This window comes from Pleurodeles waltl, chromosome 10 (genome assembly GCF_031143425.1).
Source record: "Pleurodeles waltl isolate 20211129_DDA chromosome 10, aPleWal1.hap1.20221129, whole genome shotgun sequence".
In the NCBI taxonomy this organism is placed as follows: Eukaryota; Metazoa; Chordata; class Amphibia; order Caudata; family Salamandridae; genus Pleurodeles; species Pleurodeles waltl.
The window spans coordinates 252,702,654-252,729,835 of NC_090449.1; the positions used below are offsets into that span (position 1 = coordinate 252,702,654).

The 27,182-nt window shown below is 45.9% G+C and overlaps 1 protein-coding gene across 3 annotated transcripts in view; it reads left to right on the forward strand.

Moving 5' to 3' along the window:
• Positions 1 to 27,182, forward strand: part of XPO6 (exportin 6) — a 621,317-nt gene that overhangs the window by 98,174 nt on the left and 495,961 nt on the right. For all 3 annotated transcript variants that reach the window (XM_069210348.1, XM_069210346.1, XM_069210347.1), the window contains 3 exons: positions 5,683 to 5,880; positions 7,238 to 7,397; positions 23,634 to 23,711. In XM_069210348.1, coding sequence (XP_069066449.1) covers positions 5,683 to 5,880; positions 7,238 to 7,397; positions 23,634 to 23,711 — 436 coding nt within the window. The remainder of the gene's footprint in view (positions 1 to 5,682; positions 5,881 to 7,237; positions 7,398 to 23,633; positions 23,712 to 27,182) is intronic.

Sequence of the window (27,182 nt, forward strand, 5' to 3'; positions counted from 1 at the left end):
TCTCCCCGACGAGCTGTTGTTGAGAACTTGAGCTACATGTCTTTCGAGTGTAGTAACACCTTTCCATGTCCTGTGGGCTGTCACTCTTCTGACATTGCTTCCCTCTTCACTGCTCGAAAGAGAAGAGACTCAATTTTTTGGACCCCAAAAGAGCCCTCACTTTCTGAATTGATCATACCAAGGATCATGAGGTGAACAATCAACTCTCTGTGGGATTGCTAGGAGCAAAGGAGGACAGGAAAGTGCAGAAAAGAACCATCTCTAGGTGGATAGTTGCTGAATAATAATCTGCTAAAGGCTAATTAAGAGGCAGCCTCCTGCAGGATTGAGGGCTTATTGGACACGACCTAGGACTACCACTACTGCGCTAAAAGTACAAGTCCTGGATATCTGTCTGGCTGGTGTAGGAGGCTGGCCTGGCTTATAGTGGGTACCTTGTGGTACTTACACTCTGTGCCAAGTCCAGTTATCCCTTATTAGTAGAATAGAGGTGTTTCTAACAGCTTAGGCTGATAGAAGGTAGCTATGGCAAAGCAGCTTAGGCTGAACTAGGAGACATGCAAAGCTCCTACTATACCACTTATATCATATAGCACAATATCATAAGAACACACAATACTCAGAGTTACTAAAAATAAAGCTACTTTATTTTTGTGACAATATGCCAAAAGTATCTCAGAGAATACTTTCACTTAGGAGGTAAGTAATACACACAAGTTATATGTATACAAACCCAAAACAGGTAAGTAACAGTAAGAAAAGTAGTGCAAACAATGTAGAATCACAATACGATGCAATAGGTAGACATAGGCCTAGGGGCAACACAAACCATATACTCCAAAAGTGGAATGCGAATCGCGAGTGGACCCCAGGCCTATGGGAGATTGTAGAGGGTCGCTGGGACTGTGAGAAACAGCAAGGGTGTCCAAAATACCCCAACCCAAGACCCTGAAAAGTAGGAGTAAAGTTACCCTACTACCCCAGAAAGACACAATAGTCGTGATAGGGGATTCTGCAAGAACCACAAGCACCAGCAAAATACTGAAGATGGATTCCTGGACCTGAGGGCCTGTAAAGGAAGGGGACCAAGTCCAAGAGTCGCGATAGTGTCCGTGGGGGATGGTGGGGGTGGGGGTAGAGGCACGAGCCCAGGAAACCCTGGATGAAGGTGCAAAAGGGCTGCCTCCGGGTGGAAGAAGCCGAAGATTCTGCAACAATGAAAAGGGCTAGGAACTTCTCCTTTGGATGGAAGATGTCCCACGGCGTGCTCAATGTTGCAGAAGTGTTTCCAGGCAAATATCCCGCAACAAGCCTTGCTAGCTGCAAGGGTCGCGGTAGAGGTTTTTGGGTGCTGCTGGGGACCAGGAAGGACCAGGATGTAGCCCCTTGGAGGAGGAGACGGGGGGGCGCTCTGCAACTCAGAAAGCCTCTGCAGAAGCAGGCAGCACCCGCAGAAGTACCGGAGCAGGCACTTAGAAGATCTGTGAACTCAGAGTCACAAAAGGAGGGTCCGACGACGTCGGAGTCCAACTCAGCGGGTTGAGCACTGCAGGACGGAGTGCTGGGGACCCAGGCTAGGCTGTGCACAAAGGAATCCTTGGAGAAGTGCACAGAAGCCGGAGCAGCTGCAAATCACGCAGTACACAGGTTTGCTGTCTGGCGTGGGGAGGCAAGGACTTACCTCCACCAAATTTGGACAGAAGGGCCACTGGACTGTGGGAGACAGTTGGACCCAGCTCCTGTGGTCCAGGGGCCACGCTCGTCAGGATGAGAGGGGACCCAGAGGACCGGTGATGCAGTCTTTTGGTGCCTGCGTTAGCAGGGGGAAGATTCCGTCGACCCACGGGAGATTTCTTCTTGGCTTCCAGTGCAGGGTGAAGGCAGACAGCCCTCAGAGCATGCACCACCAGGAAACAGTCGAGAAAGCCAGCAGGGTGAGGCTCTACAATGTTGCTGGTAATAGTCTTGCTACTTTGTTGCGGTTTTGCAGGCGTCCTGGGGCAGTCAGCGGTCGATCCTTGTCAGAAGTCGAAGAGGGAAGTGCAGAGGAACTCTGGGGAGCTCTTGCATTTGTTATCTGAGGAATAGCCCAGAGGAGAGACCCTAAATAGCCAGAAAAGGAGGTTTGGCTACCAAGAAAGGAGGATTGGCTAGCAAGAGAGGTAAGAACCTATCAGAAGCGGTCTCTGATGTCACCTGCTGGCACTGACCACTCAGAGCAGTCCAGTGTGCCCCCAACACCTTTGAATCCAAGATGGCAGAGGTCTGGGACACACTGGAGGAGCTCTGGGCACCTCCCCTGGGAGGTACTGGTCAGGGGAGTGGTCACTCCCCTTTCCTTTGTCCAGTTTCGCGCCAGAGCAGGGCTGGGGGATCCCTGAACTGGTGTAGACTGGATCAAAGCATTTCCAGAGGCTGGGGGAGGCTACTCCTCCCCCAGCCCTTCACACCTATTTCCAAAGGGAGAGGGTGTAACACCCGCTCTCAGAGGAAATCCTTTGTTCTGCCTTCCTGGGCCGGGGCTGCCCAGACCCCAGGAGGAATCCTGTCTGTGGGGTTGGCAGCAGCAGCAGTAGTGGAAACCCCAGAAAGGCAGTTTGGCAGTACCCGGGTTCTGTGCTAGAGACCCGGGGATGCATGGAATTGTCCCCCCAATACCAGAATGGTATTGGGGTGACAGTTCCATGATCCTAGACATGTTACATGGCCATGTTCGGAGTTACCATTGTGACGCTACATATAGGTAGTGACCTATATGTAGTGCATGCGTGTAATGGTGTCCCCGCACTCACAAAGTCTGGGGAATTTGCCCTGAACAATGTGGGGGCACCTTTGCTAGTGCCAGGGTGCTCACACACTAAGTAACTTGGCACCTAACCTTCACCAAGTGAGGGTTAGACATATAGGTGACTTACAAGTTACTTATGTGCAGTGAAAATGGCTGTGAAATAACGTGGACGTTATTTCACTCAGGCTGCAGTGGCAGTCCTGTGTAAGAATTGTCTGAGGTCCCTATGGGTGGAAAAAGAAATGCTGCAGCTCATATGGATCTCCTGGAACCCCAATACCCTGGGTACCTAGGTACCATATACAAGGGGATAATAAGGGTGTTCTAATGTGCCAATGAGAATTGGTAAAATTAGTCACTAGCCTGGAGTGACAATTTTAAAAGCAGAGAAAGCATAAACACTGAAGTTCTGGTTAGCTGAGCCTCAGTGATACAGTTAGGCACCACACAGGGAACACATACAGGCCACAAACTTATGAGCACTGGGGTCCTGGCTAGCAGGATCCCAGTGACACATATCAAACACACTGACAACATAGGGTTTTCACTATGAGCACTGGGCCCTGGCTAGCAGGATCCCAGTGAGACAGTAAAAACACCCTGACATATACTCACAAACAGGCCAGAAAGTGGGGGTAACAAGGCTAGAAAGAGGCTACCTTCCTACAGCTGGTAAGTGGGCATCAGTTCACGAAGCACTAATTCCTTTGCAGTCAGATTCTGTCCTGCAGTAGTTTGTTTTGAGCCATCCAGACTCTCCTCTGGGGAAAGTACTACTCTTTCTGGTGGTTTCTGTATCAAACCACATATTCCTAATAGACCCCACTACATCCCCATTCTGTGGAATGGACTTCTATCTTGATCTATAAAAGTCCCAACCAAGAGATCTGTGCACTGGTCAAGCCAGTTTGCAGTCACCCCCACAAAATGCACACAGGCCTAGTTTGCATCCTTTTTTTTTTTACTCCACCTCTTGGACATTCTAAAGGTACCCAGGGTTTCTGGATTCCCCTGGAGGGGACGGAGAGAGTAGGCGAAGTATAGCAACACCGAAAGTTTATTTCCTCAGAAAATGGGGAAAAAAAGCGCTGTACTTTCAGGAGTGTTTTTCCTCCCAAAAATAGTACAACTGTAGGGTTGTTGTGCTAAGAGAACCATCTCACAGCGTTCTGGAATAAGAGAGCTGTTAAAGGAGATTACCAGTGTGTTTGGATTTTTTTTTTGTAGTGGGAGTGTACTTCTCATACATGGCGTAAATCGACTTGCAGTTTGTGGTAGAAACAGGCATGGAACTGGAAAGCTATACATTTCTGAAAACTAGACAAAATTCCAAATCCAGCAAGGGGTTATCTGTGTACTTGGCTCATGGGTTTCCCATTGAAACTAATCATAGAAATCAAAAGTAGCTAAATCAGTGGTTCTGGGTTTACACCAAGAGTTGAGCAAGGGTTTGGAACTTGGCTGCTATGTGTCATTAGTAATAACTCTCAAACAGCATCAGAAATTGGGGCATGTAGGGCATTGATAATGTGTGAGGCGGAGGCTGGCTGGCAGGGAAGCTGATATGTTTCCCAGCACTCTAGCCATTATAGGATATCTGGAACAGATTTCCAGGGATAGCAGAATACAGGTTGGTACATTCACAGAGAGCAATAATGAGATTAACTTCTTGAAAGGAAGCTAACCCTTTGTGCAGAAAACTGTGTCCTCCTTCAAATATCTTTCATCCTGTACATTTTTCCACCTACACAACATATACATAAAATGCTACACACACAGCACTTTTTACCAGCACTTGGGGACACATGTGGGTGAGTAGATGGCCTGCCATTCTGGGGTACCATAAACATCTGCTTCCCTCCATGTAGCTTCAACTGTTGGTGCGGTGTACATTAGGTGCACCTTGTGCACAGCAAAACCTAGAGCTCTGCTGTCAGAAAAAGTTGAGGAACTCTGCTATTGTAAACTTCATTGATGGAAAAGCACGGAAAAATGACAATCTAATATGATAGCACAAATACATTGTTACTTAAGCACTTTCATCTTTGCAGTCTGTAGACTACTAGACCATGTGTATCTGATCTACCAGCCTGTTGGTCATCTTTGGACCATGAAGTGCAGGTTTTATGTATTTTCCCCTAAAATTCTATTGGCCTTTATAGTCTGTGACCATGTAACATATCAATGGTCAACATAGTTCACCTTTTGGGTCTTCTTTTCAGGGATCCACCTGCGGGTCTGCTTCCACAGGTTCCATTATTGGGCCTGCTTCCCAGGGTCCTGCGTTTGAGTCAGCCTTTCTGGGTTCTGTCTCCAGGTCTACCTCCCTGGAGTCTGCCTCCCCGAGTTCCTTCTCTGGGTCTGCCTCTCTGGGTTCAGCTTCTTGGTCTTTCTTACGGGTCAGCCTCTTGATCTCCACCTCAGTCATATGCCTGAGTGTCTGTTTGCTGAGATTCAGTGTTGTGTATTTCTTGAGCAACAGCATATACTAGTCAGGCCTCAGCCGTGCTTGCTGAAATCCTCTTGTCTCAGTAACAGTTTTGAAAATAAGTTTTGTTCATCACATATTTAAGGATGAACCTTAAAGTTCTGACAAAAGAATTCAAATCTGGCCAAGAATTACGTATGATTGGTCATGTGGTAAACCAGCAGATTTAGAGTGTTTGTTCCCTGACTAACATATTGCTTTTGTAAATAACTAAAAACATTCCCCAGGCCCATTAGGGAAATCCACATTGTTCCTGAATTGTAAATCATTAAGAATGTATGCACTTGATTTCAGTGTAGTTTATCTGTGATCTTTCTAATAAACCATAAAAAAACTGCAAATAATATGGCATGCATTTCCTGCTGGGTATACTTTGTTAATGCTTCCTTTCTTTTGTCTTTTGAAGAACCTGATCAATAAGATGTGGTTGGGGGTCCCCTCTCCAGATAAGATGGAAATTCGGAACTGCCTGCCCAAACTTCTCTTGGCCCACCACAAATCTTTGCCCTACTTCATCCGCAACAAACTCTGCAAGGTCATCGTGGATATTGGTAGACAGGATTGGCCCATGTTTTACCATGATTTCTTCACCAACATCTTGCAGGTAAGGAGGGGCTCAGAATAGTGAATGAGGGAACATCTTGATGCCTACATCTCATCTCTTCACCAAAGTCCAATCTACTGTCTACCCTTAAGCCGGGTAGAAATTCAAAGTATGCTTTTTCCTTGTTACTCAGGCACTCCACTTTGTGTATACCTTGAATCTTGGTTGACTTTTATTTGAAAATAGTCTTCTGTACATTAGGTTTATGTACCCTGCTACTCTGCCTGCCTTCTCCCCTGCCATCCTACCTGCCACCACCCCTGCCATCCTACCTGCCACCACCCCTGCCATCCTGCCTGCCACCACCCCTGCTTCTTCATGAGCAGTAGCACTTGGCTGTCTAGATGAATTCCGAAAATTACTGTAAAATAGACTTTGTTTATACCTCGCTTGAAGTGTTTTGGCGTTCCCAAAACTTCGTCTCTTATTAGTCTCTCATTCGAAGTGGCATTTATGTCTTTTTTGCCTTAGAAGAAAATGAGAAATTCATTAGAGCTAACGTTTGGTTTGTTTATTATGAAAGCCAACTCTAGAGCTTCCAGTGGGTGTAGAAACGGTTATCTGGCACATACTATCTTAAACAGTTATTTTGAAAAAGGTGCGGAGTCTTTCAATAAAAACACATTTAAAAAATAAAAGGCACAGATTTTAATTTTTACATTTATGTCCATCTGCATTTGTGATGTTATGATGACTTGCCAGGTTGGTTACTTACAACAAGGGTTAGATGTTGTTGTTGATAAGTAAGTTATTATTGGACTCTTGAAAGAGCAGCTCTGAACTCCCTGGCCCACCTCATGTTTTACCTTTGGTCCTGAAGAGTGATACTTTGGACATACGCTTCAGCATCAATTGGCAAGTAGTCAGAAATTAGAAGCCTGCATCCTTCTTTATTGCTTTATTGCTTTGGTTAACTAATGAGTTGGCAGTTGTCTGAAGTAGGTAGAAGACATCAATTAGACCAGTTTTATTGCACACAAATGCCCAATGCAGGTTTATGCAACAGATACTATACACCAAAACAATTAAGGTTAGTGCAAATTTCAGTCTGAGAGTTTGAGGCTAGATGTAGTAAGGAGTGCAGTCTAATGAGTTCTAATGATATGCAGCTTTGTGAATGGATGCAGTCGACTTCTCTTCAGCAAAGTAAAAGGAGCGGTTTACCATTGTCCAATTCTGATATAATTGTGAGTATGAAATTTTGTTGGAGATGCAGTGCAGCACAGAAGAATCATTAACTCTGTATTTAAAAATCGGTCAGTAAAAATGCTTGCTTTGTAACATTCACTTAGACAAATCCATGAATTTTGCACTCTCATTGGCTGTCTCCTTCTGACTCTCCTCCCCGCTTCTTTAGCTAATCCAGTCTCCTTCTACCATGCCTCTGGGTCTGATCATGTTAAAGACAACATCAGAGGAGCTTGCATGCCCTCGCGAAGACTTGAGCGTGGCACGAAAGGAGGAGCTGCGTAAACTGCTGCTTGGTCAAGTGCCAACCGTACTGGGACTTCTCACAGGTATAAATAATGATTATAATGAAAACAAGCTGAATCTTTTGCAGTGATTCTGGTGTAACATCCAGTCTCCAGAGAGTAAATGTGTCCTACAAATCACGAAGGTACTGTACTCAAATGTTGATAAAGTTACATGGATTGCACAAAGCTGTGGCTGCTTTTTATAGTCTTGTGTGCCTTTGTTGGTAGGAAAATTACATTGGCTGCATGGATTGTCCTGCTAAGTGTGTCTCTGTTTCCATCGCTTCTAGTATTGTTAGATTTGCTTCAGTGATGTGCCATACCCGTTGGACCTTTTTTTTAAATTTTATTATATTTTTATTAACATTTTGTTATTTTACATTTGCATGTCTCTTCAAGGTAAACTCTTGCATCCGTTGTACATGGTCATTAAACAAACCGCTTTTGTGGTATACAATATTTGTGCTTCATTATATGTTTCGTTAATGAACCTATTAATATTTATGTGTTCGTCAAATCCTGATTTACATAATCTAATCCTATTGACATCCTGTGCAGCGTTCACCACTGTTCCATAGTACTGTTTTGTGTCATTCCTATAAATAACAAGCTTAAATCCATTCCATGCTATAATTTGGAGGAGAAGTCATGAGGAAAAGAAGAACAAAAGGAGAAAAAAAGAAGAGTAGGAGAAAGAAGGAAAGGAAAAAAAGAGAAAGGGGGAGGGGGGTGTATAAACTAACCAGAAGGTCAACTTTGCAGCATTGTGTGGGTAGGATTTGTGGTTGATGACATTTAAGGAACTAAGTCATAGCAACATAAATGTAAAGGCCGTACCTGGGGCGCACCAGCGTACGGAGGGGGTAGCGGTCCACTCGCCCCACACCCCATCTCTTAAGGGATTGTGACAGATGGCGACCCTTTCGTCTCTTTGTCATGTTCCAGTATGCAGACCATGTGTCAGTTCGGACAGCTTAGTGCACCGGCTGGGGAGCTTCCTCCTCCCCAGCCGGTGCACTAGCCGGATAGCCCATCCCAATTCGACACTAGGTCTTCCCAGGCCGGGGCAATAGGAACCTGTCGAATGCCCCTGGCTTCCTCAGCCTTCAGAACCTGCAGTTCAGTCCTGGACCATTTCGTAACATCTCTTTTCCAGTCAGCCAGCGAGGGGTGGGCTGAAGCCCTCCAGCCCCTTGAGATCAGTCTTTTATAAAGGGCCAGAGTTAAGTCCAGGAAACGCCCTCTAACTTTCCCCTTTAACACATGCGGCCTGAGGCCCAACAAGCACAGGTCAGGGGTGGGCTGCAACTCCACCCCGAGTAACTGACATAGGGCAGCCAGTGCCTCCCTCCAACCAACCTGGAGCACTGGGCACCCCCACACCATATGATCAAAGTCCGCATCTCCCCCCCCTGCATCTCGGGCATGTCCTGGGGCCCCCCCGTATATTCGGAAGAGTCGGTGTGGAGTGAGGTACGTCCTGTGTAAGTAATTATATTGGATGTATCTTAACTGCGTGTTACGAGATATCACCCGGGGGTAAGCCAGTGCCTTGTTCCATTCTGAGTCTGACAGTTCCCGTCCGACCGTGCCTCCCCACCGCTCTCTCAAGGATTGCAAAGGGTCTAATACGGCCTGGACCTGGGCCCGGTAAATTTGGGCTATCAGGTGAGGTTCCTCCCCCAATGTCAGTAGGAGGTGCAGTACCCCGTGGACTGTGGGCTCCGCATTTATCGTGCTCCAGTGGTCCTTCAGAGTGTGAACCAGCTTCCCGAATAGCAGGAACTGACCCCGAGGAACACCCACTTCCAAGAGGTCTGGGAATCCCTTCAGTACTCCCCCCTTCAAACAGCTCACCCACCGTCTCAATCCCTGCTCTTGTCCATGGGCCAAGCCCCAGATTCCCCAGTCCACCCTCCCCCCAGATTCCAGAGCCAGTGCCGAAAGCGGTAATGCCGGAGAATATGGGGGGCCCACTCCTACTCTTTTCGTACACCTCTTCCAGCATGCTAATGCGACACTCATCATTATGTTGTTTCCAGGTAGGGCAATCTTCCTGCCTGTCATACGTGCCACAATCCATGCCACTTCCATTAATCCCTGATCTGTACAAAGGTCCAGAAGTCCACTGCCCATCAGCCAGCCGGGCACACACTGCAATTGGGATGCCAAGTAATAAGCCTCAAAATCGGGGGCACCCAGTCCTCCCATATGGGTCGGTCTGCAGAGGGTCGCAAGTGCAGTACGCCTACGACCATCATCCCAAATTAGTTCTCTTAGCAGCATGTTCAGTTCACGGAACCATGCTGGGGGGATCAGCAGTGGTAAGTTGACAAAATAGTAGAGGAGTCGGGGAAGCATAATCATTTTGGACAGCGCCACTCTGGCCATCACTGATGACTTCAGAGAGCGCCAGAACCCAGCCCTGCCCAGATTGCCCTCCCTGAGATCTCCCAACTCGTGGAATATCTGAATACCCAGGTACTTGAAGGTCCGCGGAGCCCAGTTCACGTCTAGTGGGCATGTCGCTGGGCGCGCGCAGCCAGGGGTCAAGGGAAACGCATACGTTTTGCCGCGTATTAGGTGCAGTCCGGAGACTTCACCGAAGTCCTCCAAGACCTTTAGGGCCCAGGGGAGGCCACCAGCACCGTCTTTAAGGTAAATTAGTATGTCGTCAGCGTACAGGGAGACAATGTGCTCAGTTGGTCCCCACACCACCCCCTTACCCGCCCCCTCCCCCCGCAACCGGGCCGCGATGGGCTCAATCGCCAGGGCAAACAGCAGCGGGGAAAGGGGGCACCCCTGTCTGGTTCCGCGGAACACCGGGTACGCACTGGAAACTGTTCTGCCCGTCTTCACTCTTGCCAGTGGGGACGAGTATAGTAGGTCCACCCATCTCACCCAGTTCTCCCCCAGGCCCATTTTTAACATCACCGACCTCAGGTAGTCCCACCTAATCGAATCGAAAGCCTTCTCGAAGTCCACCGCCAGCAGGAGCCCCGTCAGAGGTATCAACTCTTTGGGCATGTGCAAGATGGAGAACATACGTCTAAGATTCAAGGAGGTGCTGCGACCAGGAATGAAGCCATTTTGGTCAGCATGTATCAGCGTGGGCATATGGGGAAGCAGTCAGTCGACTAGGATCCTACTGAGGATCTTAAAGTCGCTGTTCAGCATTGATAGCGGGCGGAAGTCAGCCACCAAGACTTCCTTGTTGGTAACCAGCAAGGATTTATATTTTTTGTAAAAATCCATAGGGAGACCGTCTGTGCCAGGGGTCTTCCCCGGGGCCAGCTGCGCTATGGCATCATTGATCTCTTCCACAGTCACCGCCCCCCCTAGGCTGTCCCTGTCCTCCAGACTCAGCCCCAGGAGCTGGGTCTGCCGCAAATAATTGTCAAATGTCGCCAGATCCAGGTTGCTAGGTCTCCTATATAGGTGCGTGTAATAATCTCTGAATGCGTCATTGATGAGGCCTGGGCTATGTCTGCAATTTCCCTCTCTGTCTAATACGCTTGTGATGGGTTCGCTGTCCCCACCCGGGCGCACCAGCCATGCCAGGAGTTTACCCGATCTCCCCTCCTCTGATTGTAGGGATGCCAGGTATTTTTGCGTGTTATGACATCTGAGCTTTTCTTCTGTCTGGGAGTGTTCCCTACGGGCACGGTTATATTCTTCGTCCCCTTGTGCTGCAAGCCCCTGTCTTAGTTCCCCCTCGTGTATGACCTTTTCTAGGGCAGTAAGCTCCCTTTTTAGCGTTTTCCTCACCCCCGCTGACTGCCCAAGGCAGAAACCCCTCGTTACCACCTTGAGTGTCTCCCACTCCACTGCTCTAGAGGGGGTGGACCCCTTGTTAATTTCGATGTGTTCTGACAGGTGGCTACGCAGCGCCTCTCTGTACGTCTGATCCTCATACGCTGCGGGGGCCAGCCTCCATGTTGGTATGGGGGGGTCTGTCCTGTGTCACCCTCAGGGTCAACAGCAGTGGGTTGTGATCCTAAATTGTACAGGCAAGGTATTCGGAGTGTGTCATACCCCGAGCCAGACCCGGGGTGCAGGCCACCCTGTCAATTCTGGTATGCACCCGGTAGAGGCCCGAGTAATATGAGTAGTCCCTTGCCGTCGGGTGCTGTACCCGCCAAACATCCACTAACCCCCATGCGTTCAGCCACTCGGCCAGGCTCTGTGCTATCTTAATTGATGTTGCTCCCAGTTGAGGCGGGGTGGAACTATCCATGTCTATATCGAGTACTGCGTTAAAGTCCCCTCCTATTAGAACCTCCCCTGTGTGTTGGCGAGTAAGGAGTCGTGATAGGCCCGTCATAAATGAAACCTGGTCTTGATTAGGGGCATAGATGCAACTCATGACTAATGGAGTCCTGTTTAGTTTCCCTTCTAGTATCACAAACCTTCCCTCCTTGTCTATGCTTGAGGTTTCTATAGTCAGGGGAACTCCCGCTCTAATCCATATCAGTGCGCCCCTTGCGTAAGCTGAATACTCCGTAGCAAACACTTGCCCCCTCCACCTCCGCCTTAGTTTCTCTCCTTCTCCCGGAGCCAGGTGGGTCTTCTGTAGCATTGCTATTTGCACCTCCCTTCTCTTTAGGAATGATAGTATTCTGTGTCTTTTGGCCGGAGTACCCATCCCCCTGACATTCCAGGTTATGAAATTGTAGTCCGCCATCCTGTTCTTAGAGACTGAGAATTGGGGGCCTGGTGCGCCTGGGATACTAATTGACCCCCTCCTGTGCTCGTTCCTGTATTGTGGTGAGAGCTCGCTACCCCTGCTGCTGATTTAACTCGTAACTGCAAACCCCAACCCCAGGGCACCTCCGGAACTATAGGAAGCCCAAGAAACTATGCAATAATGCAACTTTTCCAAACACATAACTGCAGTGCTCGCCAGCCTAGCCAGACGGGCGAGAGATACAGTCAGGGAGGGAGCGGCCAGGTCCGGAGGGGCCTCTTGTTCGTTCGGCGTGCCAAGTCTTCGGGCGACGCGACACGGCTGAGCTATCCGAGTTCGTCGGCTGTTTGTGGGGTCACCTTCGGTGCACCAGACGGGCTCCACGAGTCCCTGGCAGAAGACACCATTGTGTCGTCGGATTCTACTTCAGAGCCCCCGCGAGGGGACACCTCGCCCCCCACTCGGGCCGCCGCCTCCAGGGCCACCCTTCTGCTCGTTTCTCTCTGCGTTTTCGTTGGTGCCAACCGTGGACGATCTCTGGACCTCTTTCCCTTCGGGGCGCGGCGGGACCCACCCGCTCCAGGGCTCCCCTGCGCAGGTCGCACTGTTTGGGTTCCGCGCCTCTCGAGCCAGTCCCAAGCCTCATCCGGGGGCTGGAAGAATGTGGTCTTTCCCTCTACGATCACTCTCAGCCTTGCAGGGTATAGGAGTGAGTACTGGATCCCCTCATCTCGTAATGCTCTTTTAACCACTAAGAATGAGGCTCGCCTGTTCTGGACCTCCAGGGTGGAGTCCGGGAATAGTGTCACTTCCCCATTTGCTACTTTAAACGGGCCCATCTCTCTGGCTTTCTAATATCTCTGTCCTTGTAGTGCAAGAGTTTAGCGATTACAGCACGGGGAGGTCTGCCAGGAGGAAGAGGTCTCGACGGTACGCGGTGGGCTCGTTCCAGCGTGAAGTAGGGAGTCAGGCATCCAGGTGCGACCACTGTGCTCATCCATTTCTCCAGGAATTCCACCATGTTCGCCCCTTCGGTCCCCTCGGGGAGGCCCACTATGCGTACGTTGCTCCTCCTATTTCTCCCCTCCGCGTCTTTGGCACGTTGTTCAAGTCTTGCAACTCTGTCAGTCAGGGAGTTTACTTCCGCCGCCATGTCTTTCTGTCTCGGTGCAATGTCCGCCAGCGTGGTTTCCGTTTCTTTGACTCAGTCAGCCAGTTTATGGTGTTCCGCTCTCAAGAGTCCCACCTCAATCGCGACTTGGTTGATGTCTCGTTGCAATGTTGACTTTGTGTCCTCTATGGCCCCCAGTATCTTGTCTAGAGTGTCTTAAACTTTGGTGTGTGATTGGTGCAATGAGTCCGCTTCGCCATCCCTGGGCAGGGTCAGGGGGTCCATGGCTCTGGTCTTGGGTCGGCCCTTGGGGGGCATCAGTCCAACAAGGGGGCGTACCCCGGGGGGGCTAGGCAATCGGACCGTGTGGTACCGTATAATTCTCTGTTGCAACTGCTCCCTCGTTTCGTTTTCCGCAGCTTTGACTTCCGTTCACAGGTGCCGCAAGCCAAGCTCCAGGTGCTCCACCGGCCGCGCCCGGCGTTCAGGTCCAGGGGGAGGGGGCTCTACTGTGGCCGGTCGCTGCCAATCTCCGCCTTCGACCGTACCGGCACCTCCGTAAACTCCCGCTAACGGTGCTCGCCCCACCAGCCGGATTCAGGCGCGCGCCACAGCCGGGGCCCAGCTGTCCCCCGCACGGGGAACCCACCTCCTCACCAAGGGTTCCTCCGCGCCCGTGGTCGCTCTTGCGTGCTTGCACGATGTCCACATTCGATGGCCGGCGGTGCCCCAGGATGATCGGGAAGTCCGTGGTTCCCCCCGTTGTCCAACAGTTAGGGACTCCAAACTGGCTGCGCCTCTCCTGAGGCGCGGAATAGGGGGTCTCGTACCTTCCCCCCCCCCCCCATGGCTCCCCAGGTGGTCACTTCTGGAGGGCTCGCCGGCCGCTCCACCGCCACGGTACTCCGATGCCTCCCTTGAGCCCAAGTCAATGCCCTCGGGCAGGCCCCTGTGAAGAGAGGGCCGCGCCCGATCCTCCAATTTTAATTGATTGTGACGCCCACCGGGGAGAGGTCTCAGCAGAACTCCCAGTGCCCCACCGGCACACTGGGTCCCGCAGTCCAGTCGTCTGGGTCGGCCGCCGCCCCGCGCAGGCCGCTCATCCCGTTCCAGCCGCGGCCTGCCTTCCCACGCGAGGCCGCGTCTTTGAGAGAGAGGAGGGGCTGCAGGCCTCCTCTCAGTCCGGACGGCACCAGGCGGCTCACGGCACTTGATGGGCCTGCCGCGGGGGCTCAGTCGCACCACCCGTCGGATAGCCGCACGGCACTCGAGCTCCGTGCTCGGGTGGCCCGGGCTGGCGCTCTTACAAGGAGTTTTGTTGCCGGCCCCTCCGAAGCTGAAACATTAGGCGGCCGCCATGTTCCAGATCTTAGCCACGCACCCACCCGTTGGACCTGTTGTTGGTGAAACTCGATCTTTGATTTATAAATATATTTCTAGTTCAATTTTGATTGTGCTTAAATGAACACATATAAAAACCATGCTACAGCTTAGTTGGAGAGCAGTTATTCTAGTCAAGCATTGTTTGCCAGCATTAGTGACTTGATGCTTCTCAAATAAAGCACAGCTTTTAGACAGGAATTTCTGACCAGTTTATTTGCTTTACACACAGATGTGCTTTGTCTGCCCCGACCGGACCGGACATTGACAGCTGTAGAATCTGATTTTTAATGAGTCAGAGGAGAGCAGGTTGAATTAATGCATCCACTAAGCAATTCTCTTGGTAGAGTATAGCGTTCTCAACCTTGCATATCTAACGATAAATTTGAGGGTGGTGGATGGATGGGCATTAACGTTCATTGATAGACAGCCCCACATTAAATACCATAACGTGATGACATTAGTTTTTAGAACCGTCACAGTCCCATCCAAGGCATTAACAACCTGCTTTTCAGCCAGTAAGTTGGATTCTTTCAAGCGGACCATCTTCAGAACTGCAATCCTATATATAACACAAACCAATATACATTTAAAATTCCATGCAATGTGATAAAAAATATAAATAAAATACTTAAGCAATAGTAATTAAAAAGGAATATCTTGTGTAAACATACATTTTAAATACACTTACCAATGGTGTAGCTTTCACCTTTCTTTCCTACAAAGAATGTAATTCACAGGTTTTTACAGATATGTACATGAACACCCAGAGTGTCAATACATTTTCTCAACTATTTCTAAGATAATTCAGGAAGTAAATAGAGTGGCAGAATGGTTTTATTTGAATGTCCTAAAACTGCATTTTACTAAGAGTGGAGAATTGTTCCCCTAAAAGAGTTTAGAAAAAGTCAAAGTTCACAAACATTTTTATAATAAGATGTTACACTCAATCTGTATATATAAACTCCTTCAAATATACCAACGTATATCATTTAGGTTAAAATGGTCTTAAATTGTAAGTAACAATATTTATAAATAAATGATAGATTGAGTTAAGTCCCATGGCAGTCATTCTGTATGCACTGTAGTTCAGTACCAGTTGTTCCACAAGTAAAAAGTATTTGATCCAACCTAGATATTTTTTTTTTTTTTTTTTAAGTTTTATTATAGTTTTAAACATAGCAATAACGTTGATATAGTGATTACTTTACTTAAACGACTACTCGCCCCTCCCTCCCCTCATGCTTCTACTTTTATATAATATAGTTCACAGTTGGCAAGTCTCAATAAGGTCGGCTGCTAAGTTCTTCTCTCGCAAAGCATTAGGATTCAGGTGCAGTGTTTGAGTCTGTGTCAGATTCCGAGGTAGTTACGCTTGCTTCTATGGTGGATGCATTTGGTGATTTCAGTTTTTCCAGAATTGAGTCCCATTGAGAGGCGTCGTCTCTGGGTCTTTGCTCTTGTAGTGCCTCGCGTAGCAATACTATTCTTTCTGTGTCTGCCCATTTCTCTAATGTGTTTTGCCATCTGGTTATTTGTGGGCCTGTTGGGGACTTCCAGTTTGTGGTGATTTCTCGTCTAGCCAGGATTAGGGCTAGGTCTATAAACTTATTGGATATTTTAAGGGCTGACGGTCGTGGGAAGTCCCCTAGTAGAGCTACAGTTGGAGATTTATTCAGTGATCTATCAGTGCAAGCTGAGATTTTTGCAAAAGTCTCTTCATAGAATGCGTTAAGTTGAGGGCAGTTCCAGAGTATGAAGCCTGGTGCTGGTTATGCACATCTAGGGCAGTCTGCGTTGTTTGTGCCGTAAATTTTGAAGATCATTTGTGGGGTCAGATAGGCCCTGTGGAAGATGTACAGATTTATTAATTTGAACCTTGCATTTCTGGATACTGGGTAGACATGTGAAGTTATCTGGTCCCATTGCGCTTCTTCCCATGTGATGTCTAATTTTGATTGCCATTTGGATTTAAGTTTTACTAAGGGCAAGCGTGTGCTAGTTTGTAGTGCTTTGTATATTCCTGATACCACTCCTTTCTGGTCTCCTATTAAGCAAATAACATTGCAGCTATTATGAGTGGGGGGTTCAAGGGTCCCGGTTCTCCATGCTTCTTGGGAGACTTTAATGATGGCATTGTGGGTAATAAATAAAAACCTAGATAGTTAAATGTATAAATAACGTTTCTTACCAGAATCCATAATATATTGTATATACAGTAGTAGCATTCCAGTTTGTGTGAACTGGTAATTGGTAGGGGTGAGCCTGTACATAAATACAGCTATAACCCGTAAACAAAATTCTAGCACTTAAGGTATTGTATCCAATACATAGACGACTAATAATTGATTAATATCACTTTTCAGATATTACTGAAATTGATAGCATTATTTATTACAATTGTGCAGGTAAACGTTTATAGCAACTATCTCAATAACACAACAAGACCTGTAAATATATAAGCCTATTTTTGATCTGCCTCATATTCAAATATACTTGTGCTTTGACTGTGCACAATTTTGGTATTTCTAGTATATTTTCTCCACATTTTCTCCACATACTGAGTTTAAGCCATCTATAATTTTATGTGTTTTATATTATCCAGCTATATAGAACACAAACACAATGCACACAAGTCACACACCACCTTGAATTTTTGATATGTTACATCCACTGTATGGATAAATGCTGATGTAAGAAGCCAAGATGTAAGAATAATGAATAAAAGGTAATAGTACTTCGTTAGAAGCAATTAAAATCTAAGTGAACTTCACAGAACAGCATGTTTCAGTGTATATTTGTACACCTAGCAGGGTAACATTGGAAGCTATATTCTAGCAAGCATACATGATATCTGACTTTCTGCCCAGATGCCATCATTATATCACTATTTATCTCTCAAATGATGATCTGCACTAATGTGAAATGAAAACAAAAAGTAAAAACCATAACTGTTGCCTTTAAACTTATTTGATCATCAGCCATCTACATGGTTATGGGTTTTCTCTCATACCAAATAAATACTGGAAGTGGTGTTCTGATCAGAAACACATAGTAAGTTGCGTACTGACCTTTACATGGACTTACAAGAGACCAGTGGGCATGATACTTCTCCAGATACAGGACTGAACTTACTGTTTCGTTCTCCAATGGAAGAGAGTGCTTCATTTGCAGTGGTAATTCTGTGTGCAGCTGAGGTCTTGGATCTACCGCTAACCTCACTTGGGTTTAAGACACATGCTCTTATGGGAATCTGTTAAATTGATATAGCCATACTTGAGCCCTTGATCCAGTTCTGTGAGGCCATCACTTACATTTTAGTGTGTATTTTTTCAATGTTCTGTTCTTGCCCACCGGTGAATAGACAAGTGACCAGATGTAACACACTGACACCTGGCAACCCTGGTTTCTTCTCTAAATACCCTACGCCTGAAAGTCTGGTGTTTCAGTCAGCAAGGTGTACCACAACTCATTCCCCATAACTGACCTGGAAAGGGAGTCCAAAAAGATTGATATGTTCATAAAATGAATGTTTTCTTCGGCCAGTTTAGCATTTAGGTCAGTCAGTGTAGTTTGTTTTTTGGGCAGACATACGCATGTTGTGCTGAACATGGCCAGAGAGATCTTTCTGGTGGTCCAGGAAGACCTTACAGGCCTATCTCATGGATATGGCTTTTGATGGTTCACGCCCGTTCGACGATAAAGAAGATTTTACTTTGGAAAATTTCAAGGAAAGTAAGGCCACAGCACATGCTCTGAATCTTTTTGACCCATGTCAAAATATCAAATTCAGAGGCTATTCAAAGTGGCATGTGAATAGGCAGTGCCATTCTTACCACCCTCTGCCCCAGTCCTTTTGAGGCGGTGACATTAGATCGGGCAGGTCACCAAGGGCACCACTCTTCTCAGTCCCACCTCATTTAAGCTTGCCATTATTGCTGCACAATAAGTGAGGAAGGATGCAAGACTTTCTCCATGGATGGCTATCATTCATCTTTGACAGATGGGTCCTCCAAATTGCTTTTCATTGCTACCCCCTACCCTTTCTGTTTAGCTGACTCTTCCTTCAGAGCAGAGCAAATCTGTGAAACTCCTGTCCATTTACTTGCAACAAATGCAAGTTTTACTCTCCAAAGACAACATTGAGAGGGTTTTGGTCTCCAAAATAGGAGATGTTTACTAATCTTGTTATTTCCTCGGACTGAAAAATGATGGGGCCCTCTGGCCCATTTTAGATCTTTGAACTCTGAATGCCTTCCTGCAGAACGGCAATTTGAAAATGGTCTTGCCGGCACAGATACTGTCTACCCTGGACTTGAGCAACTGGATGATCAAGAACCACTGGACCTGCAGAATGTGTTTTTTTGTATACCTGTTAATGTAGTCCCACAGAGATGTTACCAACAAATCATGGTAGTCCAGGAGCATTTTCATTTGCTTTATTACATTTCTGCCTTAACAGTGCCCCTCGGGTGTTCAGGAAAGTGTTGGCAGTGGGCACTGCCAAGTTTCAGAGGTTGGGGATACCAGTATTCCCCTACACCGATGACTGACTGTTGATGGCTTTCTCACCACAGTCTTTTGTGGTCCACCTCCTGATGGCTGCAAACCTCCTGACATTGTTGGGGTTCAGAATTGAGCCAAAGTCGCACCTGACTCCTTTACGGAGGCTTCCTTTTATTGGAGCTGTCCCGTATACTGTTTAGTTCAGGGCCTTTCCTTTTTTTTAACGAGTCCCGGATATTCGATCTATGATCCCAATGTTTCAGACTAGCTCCTGTAGCCCGGTGAGAGCTGTTCTGTGGCTTCGTGACCTTTTAGCTTGCTGCATCCTCCTTGACTACTAAGCCAGGTGGCATATGTAGGCTCTGAAATGGTATCTGAAATTCCTTTGGGCCCAGCATTAAGGAGATCTGTCCAACACCATTAAGATTCTTGCGGAAACTGCAAAGGATCATCAGTAGTTGCTGCTTGATTGCAATTGTACTGGTAGCAGAGCCCTTACCCATTGCCACCGATAGTTGATGGTGGTGACTGTCACAGCTGGGTTGGGGAGGTCATCTCGGAGAGGTGGGAATAAGAGTAGTCTGGTCTTTGACGGAAACGTGGCTCCATGTCAGTCTGCTGGTATGCTAGTGCAGGTTCTCAAGGACACAGCCACCAAATGTGATAATGCAACCAGCATGGTGGAGTGGGGTAATAGGTCTTGTGCCAAGGGCTCTGTGACTGGTGTTGGCTGGAGCTGGATCACGAACGGTGCCTACACCCCTAGGTGGCATAGGGCATCTTCTTGCCATGGGGAAAACCCGTGATAGGTCTTTTTGCCACTGTCAAACATACAATGTCAAAGGTTTTGTGCACTGGAGTTTCTGTCACAACACTTGCAGTTTCCCCTCAGAACACTTGCTAAGAGATTAATTCTGGGTGGATTTGAACTCTGGACTACTATACCCATTCCTGCCCTTGCCTGGAGGTTTAAAAAAGATCAAGAATGACTGGGCACAAGTCATCCTACTGGCTCCCAGTTGAGCCAGGAGAATTTGGTACTTGGACCCTCTGGACGTGAGCAGTCTGCCCTCCGATTAGGCGCCCACTTCAAGAGGATCGCCTGTTTCAGCAACATGGTAGGGTCCTTCACCCGAGCCTGCTAAATATACATATCCAAGCGTGGATATTGAGGGACAGTAGCTCACTAAATTTGATCTGCCACCTGAATTGGTGGGCGTCATCCTTATTTTCTGGGGTTCTTCCTCAAAGTCCATTTACACTGGCAGTTGAGAGAGATTTTTGGCTTTGTGTGGACTCTGTAAAACCAACCTCTGACAAAATAAGTTGACTGATATCCTGTTTGTTTGCCATTGTCCCAGCAAGGAATTACTGTTGGCATAATTTAAGATTGTCAGCCTTTTTAGCCTTTTGGGTTTACCAGACCACACGTCCATGTTTAAATCACCTGTTGTCAGGTAGTTTATTAAAGGTTTGCACCACATGTTGCCTCCCAAACAATGTGTGATGCAACAGTGAGACATTAACTCTGGCTTGTTGTTTCTCATGTGTATGCCTTTCAAATCGATGCCAGGCTGCTGATGGCCTCTTTTGACCTTAAAGACTGTCTTCTTCATTGCAGTCACGTCGGCTCGTTCTGTGAGGGTACTTTAGGCACTGTCAGTACAAAATCACTACACTTTTTTTTCTACAAAAACTAATGTAGAGGACTCTGGCAACCTTCTTGCCTAAACTTGTGTCTTTGAGCATTCCATCACTCTCTCATTGTTCTGTGCCCTGCTTCTCCTCTTGAAAGTGTAGGAGAGGCTCCATCGTTTAAACTCCAAAAGAGCTAGAAGCTTTTGCAGTGATTGTATCAAGGACCATTGGGTTGGGTGACCTTTTTTTGTTGGGTCCTGTAGGACACAAAGGGAAGATCATGAAGAAAAGGACTCTGTCAAGGTGTATAATCAATTACATTAAGGTCTACACTGGCCAAAAAGCCAGTTCTGACTGGGCACACACAAAAAGTGATATTCCAACAGATGCCATCTTTGATAACTTTTTGTATAAATCTTTTAACACCATTATGCTAAGATAGAGGTTTAGAGACTCTGCTGGTCTGGAGGCTATTTTTTGGTCCACTAGGACTAAGGCTGCATACATTGCGTTGGCACACGGAGAGCCTGACCTTGACAATTGCCAGGCTGTAACGTGGGCGTTGGTGCCCATGTTAATGGAGGACTATTGCCTTGACAGCGGGGTCAGATGGGCATTTCGCCCTTTCGATCCTGCAGGACTTTTTGGGCTGAGTCTACTATCCACCTTCCCCACTTCTGAGAGTAACTGCTTTGATATCTATTCTGAGGTGAGGACTTAGAAGTATCTATTGGAAGTACAATTTACATACCTTTGGTAAGGCTATTTGTGGTGGATGCTCTAGCCACAGATTCCTCATCACCCTCACATCTCCCTTTTCTGTGGAGTGGCTGCATTTTAACATCCAAAAAGTCTGAAGTTATGAATTTGCACACTGATGCCAATGATTGTGTTACAGTCACACTAAAAGAGTCCAGCAAGAAACTAACATTTGCATGCAAGGGTGACATTCATATAAGGCTCAGCTTCTCTTTTCCATGCGTTTCTGTGTATCTGTGTGTGTTTATTTCATAAAAAGTTAAATTCCGACCAGGCACAATTGGAGAATATCGGTATGACTGCGCCATAACATAAAATAAAAAAGTGTTAACTAATGTTAATAAAACTCTGGTTCTCCTTCTTAATGTGCTCAGAGCAGCACAGTCAGTTGGTCAGTTTTATGCTGGACTTTATGCTGACTTTGTGCCATTTTGTTCCCTTGTGCTGACAATCTGACAGCTTATACCTCCACTGTTTTAAGAAAATCAAACATCATCCCTCCTCTGACCAGCTAAGATTTACAGTCCACGCCTTGGTCAGCTCAAGGATTGACACAGTTAATAGCATCCTGGCAGAATTTTCCACATCAGCAGTGGCTCTACCCAACGCCATCTTCCTTTCCACTTCCAGACCATTCTTGAAGAAAAAAAGATTAAACACAGGTGGCTATCACTCACGGCACAATTTAAGTTCAGGTTAAGGTTATCACCTTCAAAGCTTCGCACAGCAACACACCTACATACCTAACCAACCTGTCTGGACAAATAAGACTCTCTATAATCAAGACATCCCTAAATTTAGAAACATCTAAATACAAGTCTAAATACTTCTTTACCTAAGATGCAGCCACAAGTCATGTCTCTCAAGAAAGGCCTCAAGACCTACCTCTTCAAATCTTATCTCTGCGGTGAATATTTAAGCTTCTCGGTGGGCCACACAACTCCACCTTTAACACCACCCTCGCTTATTAATTTCATATTTGAATAGACTACTTGACTTACTTTCAGCTCTTTTACTGTTGTTGATCTCCCGTTGTTCCATCCTTCCATTCCCTCCCCATCAGTCTCTCTTCCCATGCTCTTTTTTTTGGTATTCCTCAACATACTATTGTAATCTGTTTGGTACTCTGTAAGTGCCTTAATATCTACATGGTGACAAAGCTCTGTACAAAACGTTAAATAAATAATTGTAAATTAAAGGACCTTTAAAAACAAAAGTAATTTGGCATCCCAGAATTGTTGCTACAATTGATTATTATAACAACGAGGTGATGGATAGAATGCTTGAATTGATTTCAGCCTCTCTGGCTGCCTTCCAGTCCATCGTTATTTGACACATAATGCCACCTCAGTTTGGACCCACCCAAATGCAATTCAGCCTTGACCCTACTCCAGAAGTAGCAGCCCTTCCCAAATTCCAGGCCAGGTCCTCTCTGACGCGGATCATGAGCAACGCAGTACAGGTTTAGCTCTGATTAGGGCTCATCAGCCTGAGATATCTTGGCTCCAGTGGCACAGTGTGGTCAGGACCAAGCCTGGGCATACCTGTAGCACTTAGGACATCGACTGCAACAACAGTAAGGTCATGGATGGAATGCTTGAATTAATCTCAGCCGCTGGCAATGGCTTGGCTGCGTCCCAAACCATCATTTTTCACCCATCATGCTACCTGAGTTTGGACCCAGCCATATGCAAATCAAGCTTGACTCTGCTCCAGTGTGAGCAGTCCAGCCTGAACTGCCAGGCTAGGCCCTTCCTGAACCAGAACACATTTCTGAACAGCTTATTTTAGTGTCTTAAGTTCTTTCTAACAAATATTTTGTATTATGTGGTGATAATTGGTGCATGATGGCTAGTTACATATAAATGTGTGGTATGAACCGTATATCAAATCACAAACATTCATATACAAAAAGTCCTGTGGCCGCTATATTGAAATGTAGTTCAGAGTACTACCAGTTTCTCTTAATACTTACAAGTACCATGTTTGTGAGTCTTGGTAAATAAAATTCCCAATTCATTTCTTAATAAATCAAGTCTTCCAATGCTAATTCTGAAGTTCATAATCTAGATGTAACAATGAAGGGAAGTGGCCACCATATTGTGAATGAAATGGTTACCATGTGTTGACTCACTGCGAGTTTATATTACTCCTGGTGTTACACAGCCTGTCTTACTTCACCACTGTTTCTTGGCAGGTATTCTGGAGACCATTTGGGATAAAAACAGTGTGACTGCTGCTACTCCCCCTCCTTCTCCTACCTCTGGAGACAATGGTATGTAAGCATTAGTGTAATCTTTTGTATGAACTGGGTGTTCTCATGTGTTGTACCTTTTGCTGCATAATGTGAGGCCAAAGCTTCACAAATAGGTGTCAGTAGACCTAATTGTAAAAGAAGACTCCTGAGGTTTTGTAATGATACTGTATACCATGCAAATCAAAAGTGCATATCTCCATGAAATATGGACCACCCCTTATCTGTGTGCCTTGCCTGTACATATGTAAGGGAATCATAGAGTGCTTGAGCTCAGGAAGTGTAATGGATCAGCCTTTTTGTGGGCTTGTAGGTAAGATATACTGTTTGATATTTGCTATCATCATAGACATGGCGTTCCTGTCTGATTCAGTGAGTTTAAGATGTTGCAAATCTTTGACAGCTATTTCTTATAATTTAACCTTTAAGTTATAGAATCATAGTTTACCAATATGCTGTTTGAGAACCATTTATTGTATGAAGATGAGTGAGTTTACTTCCAGTGCCTTAGGGTTTCACTCTTGGTCATCATTATGGTGGTAACTAACCATCAGTGCAAGGGCTTTGTAGACTGCCAAGTCATGTACAAATGCCACTTTCTCAAGAGTGACTAGGACTTTTTGTAGGGAAGTAAGGGGTAATCCTGTCTCAAATCTTGACCTCGCAGGATCTGAATGGTGGGCAGAGGCACAGATTGTGACCCAATCGCATCTCTCTCCAAACCAGAGATACCCATAAAACCAGGAAGCCTGGGGATACAATCACTACACGAAATGGCTCCCGTAGGTATCATTTTGAGAACATTAATTAAATGATATACAAGGTTGAAGAAACCTTAGCACTTAGTGCAACAAATGACCACCTTAAGATTAGATCATTAATTTATCCAGTTTGTTTCATAACCATATAGAAAATCTTTTGATCATCATATCATCACATAAAACTTAGTGCACAGTGTCCCCAGTGAATTTGAAGAGCCCCCAAATCCATATACAAAACAAATACAGGTGTGTTTAGTCTTGGCACGCAACTGTAATAAAAGAGGAAAAATTATGGTGTTCTTCGAGCCAAGCATATATAGTGTTTGTTTGTTAATGTGTCAATGGCATTTTGACCCTGAGTGGAGAGAGCAGGGTCTCATCAGGGCATACAAAATAAGGGGAGCATCTGAAACCGAATGATGAAAATATATATTAAGGATTTGTAGAAGGTGGTCTGATCAGGAATATTGAAAAGAAATAACTAATACTACCCTGCATCCGAGGAACTACACAAGTCTCGCTTGTGGAAAAAAATTACAAATGAGCGACATCATGGTGAAGTAAGATCAACTTGCGCAAGAGTAGAAGCTTTAATCTGTAGAAAGTATAACAGTGAGTTTAAATCCAGCCATAATATTCCAAACAGGACACACAGGAAATTAACATAAGACTCACCCCATAACCCCTGGAGAGAGTCCATAAATATATATATGTATGGAAAAGAAATACACTCCCTCCTCCTGCTTAGCCTTGTGAGGCTGCTGGAATAACTCAATGCAGTAAAAAGCCAATATTTAACCGGCAAGCACGGGCACTACCAAATGGCTGTGAGACTGATTTGGCAAAACCGTGCTGCTCCAAAGATGTGGCCAGCGGCAACAGTGGCCATGAACAATGTGACTTGGATGATATATGCGCTTGCGCACAAACAAAGTGAAGCTTGGAGCACAACCAGGGCTCCAGCCTTCTCCTCCTGATGTATCTGATTGTCACGCACATGCCCAAAGGAACCAAGGCAGGGCAAAGAATGCCGACTGCTATCCAACGTCTTCCAGCACTGAATCACTAGAAGAAAAAAAGAACTGAAATGTCAGAATGGCCCTCAGTGTTTTAGATGTCCACTGATTGCTGCTAATTAACAAATAATATATCACTGGTGTGTACACAATAAAAGGCTAAATGAAACCGATCTCATCAGAAACTATTCTAAAAAAGAAACATGAACATGCCAAACTAAATTTCTTGATGAAAATATAAGGCGCTTAATACAAATCCTAAAGTGAACATAATTTGATAACTTGAGTATTTCAGGAGAACACAACAGTAACAACATAGTTTCCCCTATTCATGATAAATGTGATTCACTCTCCATATTCCTCCTGCAGAAAGGTAACAAGCGGCCCGCCCTTCCTCATTGGAATTTAGCCCGTTATCTGTGGAATTGCAGCGCATGAGCCATCTACATTTATATTCTTGTAAAGGGAGGGCAAAAGTATCCCCTTCTTTTAGGCTTTTGTGCCACTTCTGAAACTTGCCATTTGATGTCATCTGCTGGGTGGCCAGACTCAGGAAATGTGGTACTAATGGTGCTGAGGTGAACCCACATCTGATTCTGCTCTTGTGCTGGCCAATCCAAACCTTAATTTGTTGCGTTGTCTGGCCAAAATAGATCTCAGGGCATGGACACCATGTGTAATAGACAAAATTCTGAGTATCACAGTTCGAAAAATGTTTCAATTCCATGCTGATGACTCCATGTACCGAGGTCTGAGTGTTGTGAGTAAACGTACATGTTACATAGTTATAACATTTATAATATCCTTTGATGGAAGGTAGGCCACACATGTCTTGTATAGTATTTGACTGGGTGCGTTTCCTTTGTGCTGAGTAAACTACGTAATCTCTGAGATTTTTTTCCTCTTTTTAAGTGAACACAGGAGGTGTGAGATTATAATCTAAACATTGTATAATATTACAGTTTCTTTTATTTTTATGGAAGAAACAATCGTGTTTGTGTGTGGGCAAGAGGTGGTAAGACATAATAAACTTTGGCCATTCTTATTAGGCTGTATTTGAAGTAACACTCTCTGTTGCTGTACCATTCTCTTTTTTAGAGACCCCTCTCCGGTAATCACTTCTGGAGTATGTCCAGTTTTCATATACAATTGAATCATATATGCAAATATTTGTCCATATGGAATGCCATCTATCTAGGCCCACGGGTGGAAACTCTGGTTTCAAAGTAAGGTGTTGCTCGTGGTTGACTTCCTATACAAAGAGGTGGCTAAATACCCCCCCCCCCCCCCCCCCCCCCCCCATCATTGCTAATAAAAAAGTGATTAAAGGAAGGACATTTCTTGTGAGTCCCATGGGCCCGTAAGTTGATGGTTGGGTTGAGATTGATTGAGGTACATGATAAAATCCTTCTTATCTGGCACAGAATCACTCCAAATAAAAAAGAAATGTCATCTATATACCTCCTCCAGATCATAAACAAGGTCTTGAAGGGGTTACACGCATTCAACACATATTTTTGTTCAAGCAAATCAACATAGATATTTTTCGGATTTGGGGCAAAAACTGCCCCGATAGAAGTACCCTCACATTGTTTGTAAAAGTTTTCCCCATATTGAAAATTATTTGAGGACCAGGTTATGTCTAAGAGTTCAATAATGAACTCTATGCAAATGGGCGGAGATGTGTCTCAAGAATGTGTTCAATTATTTTCATA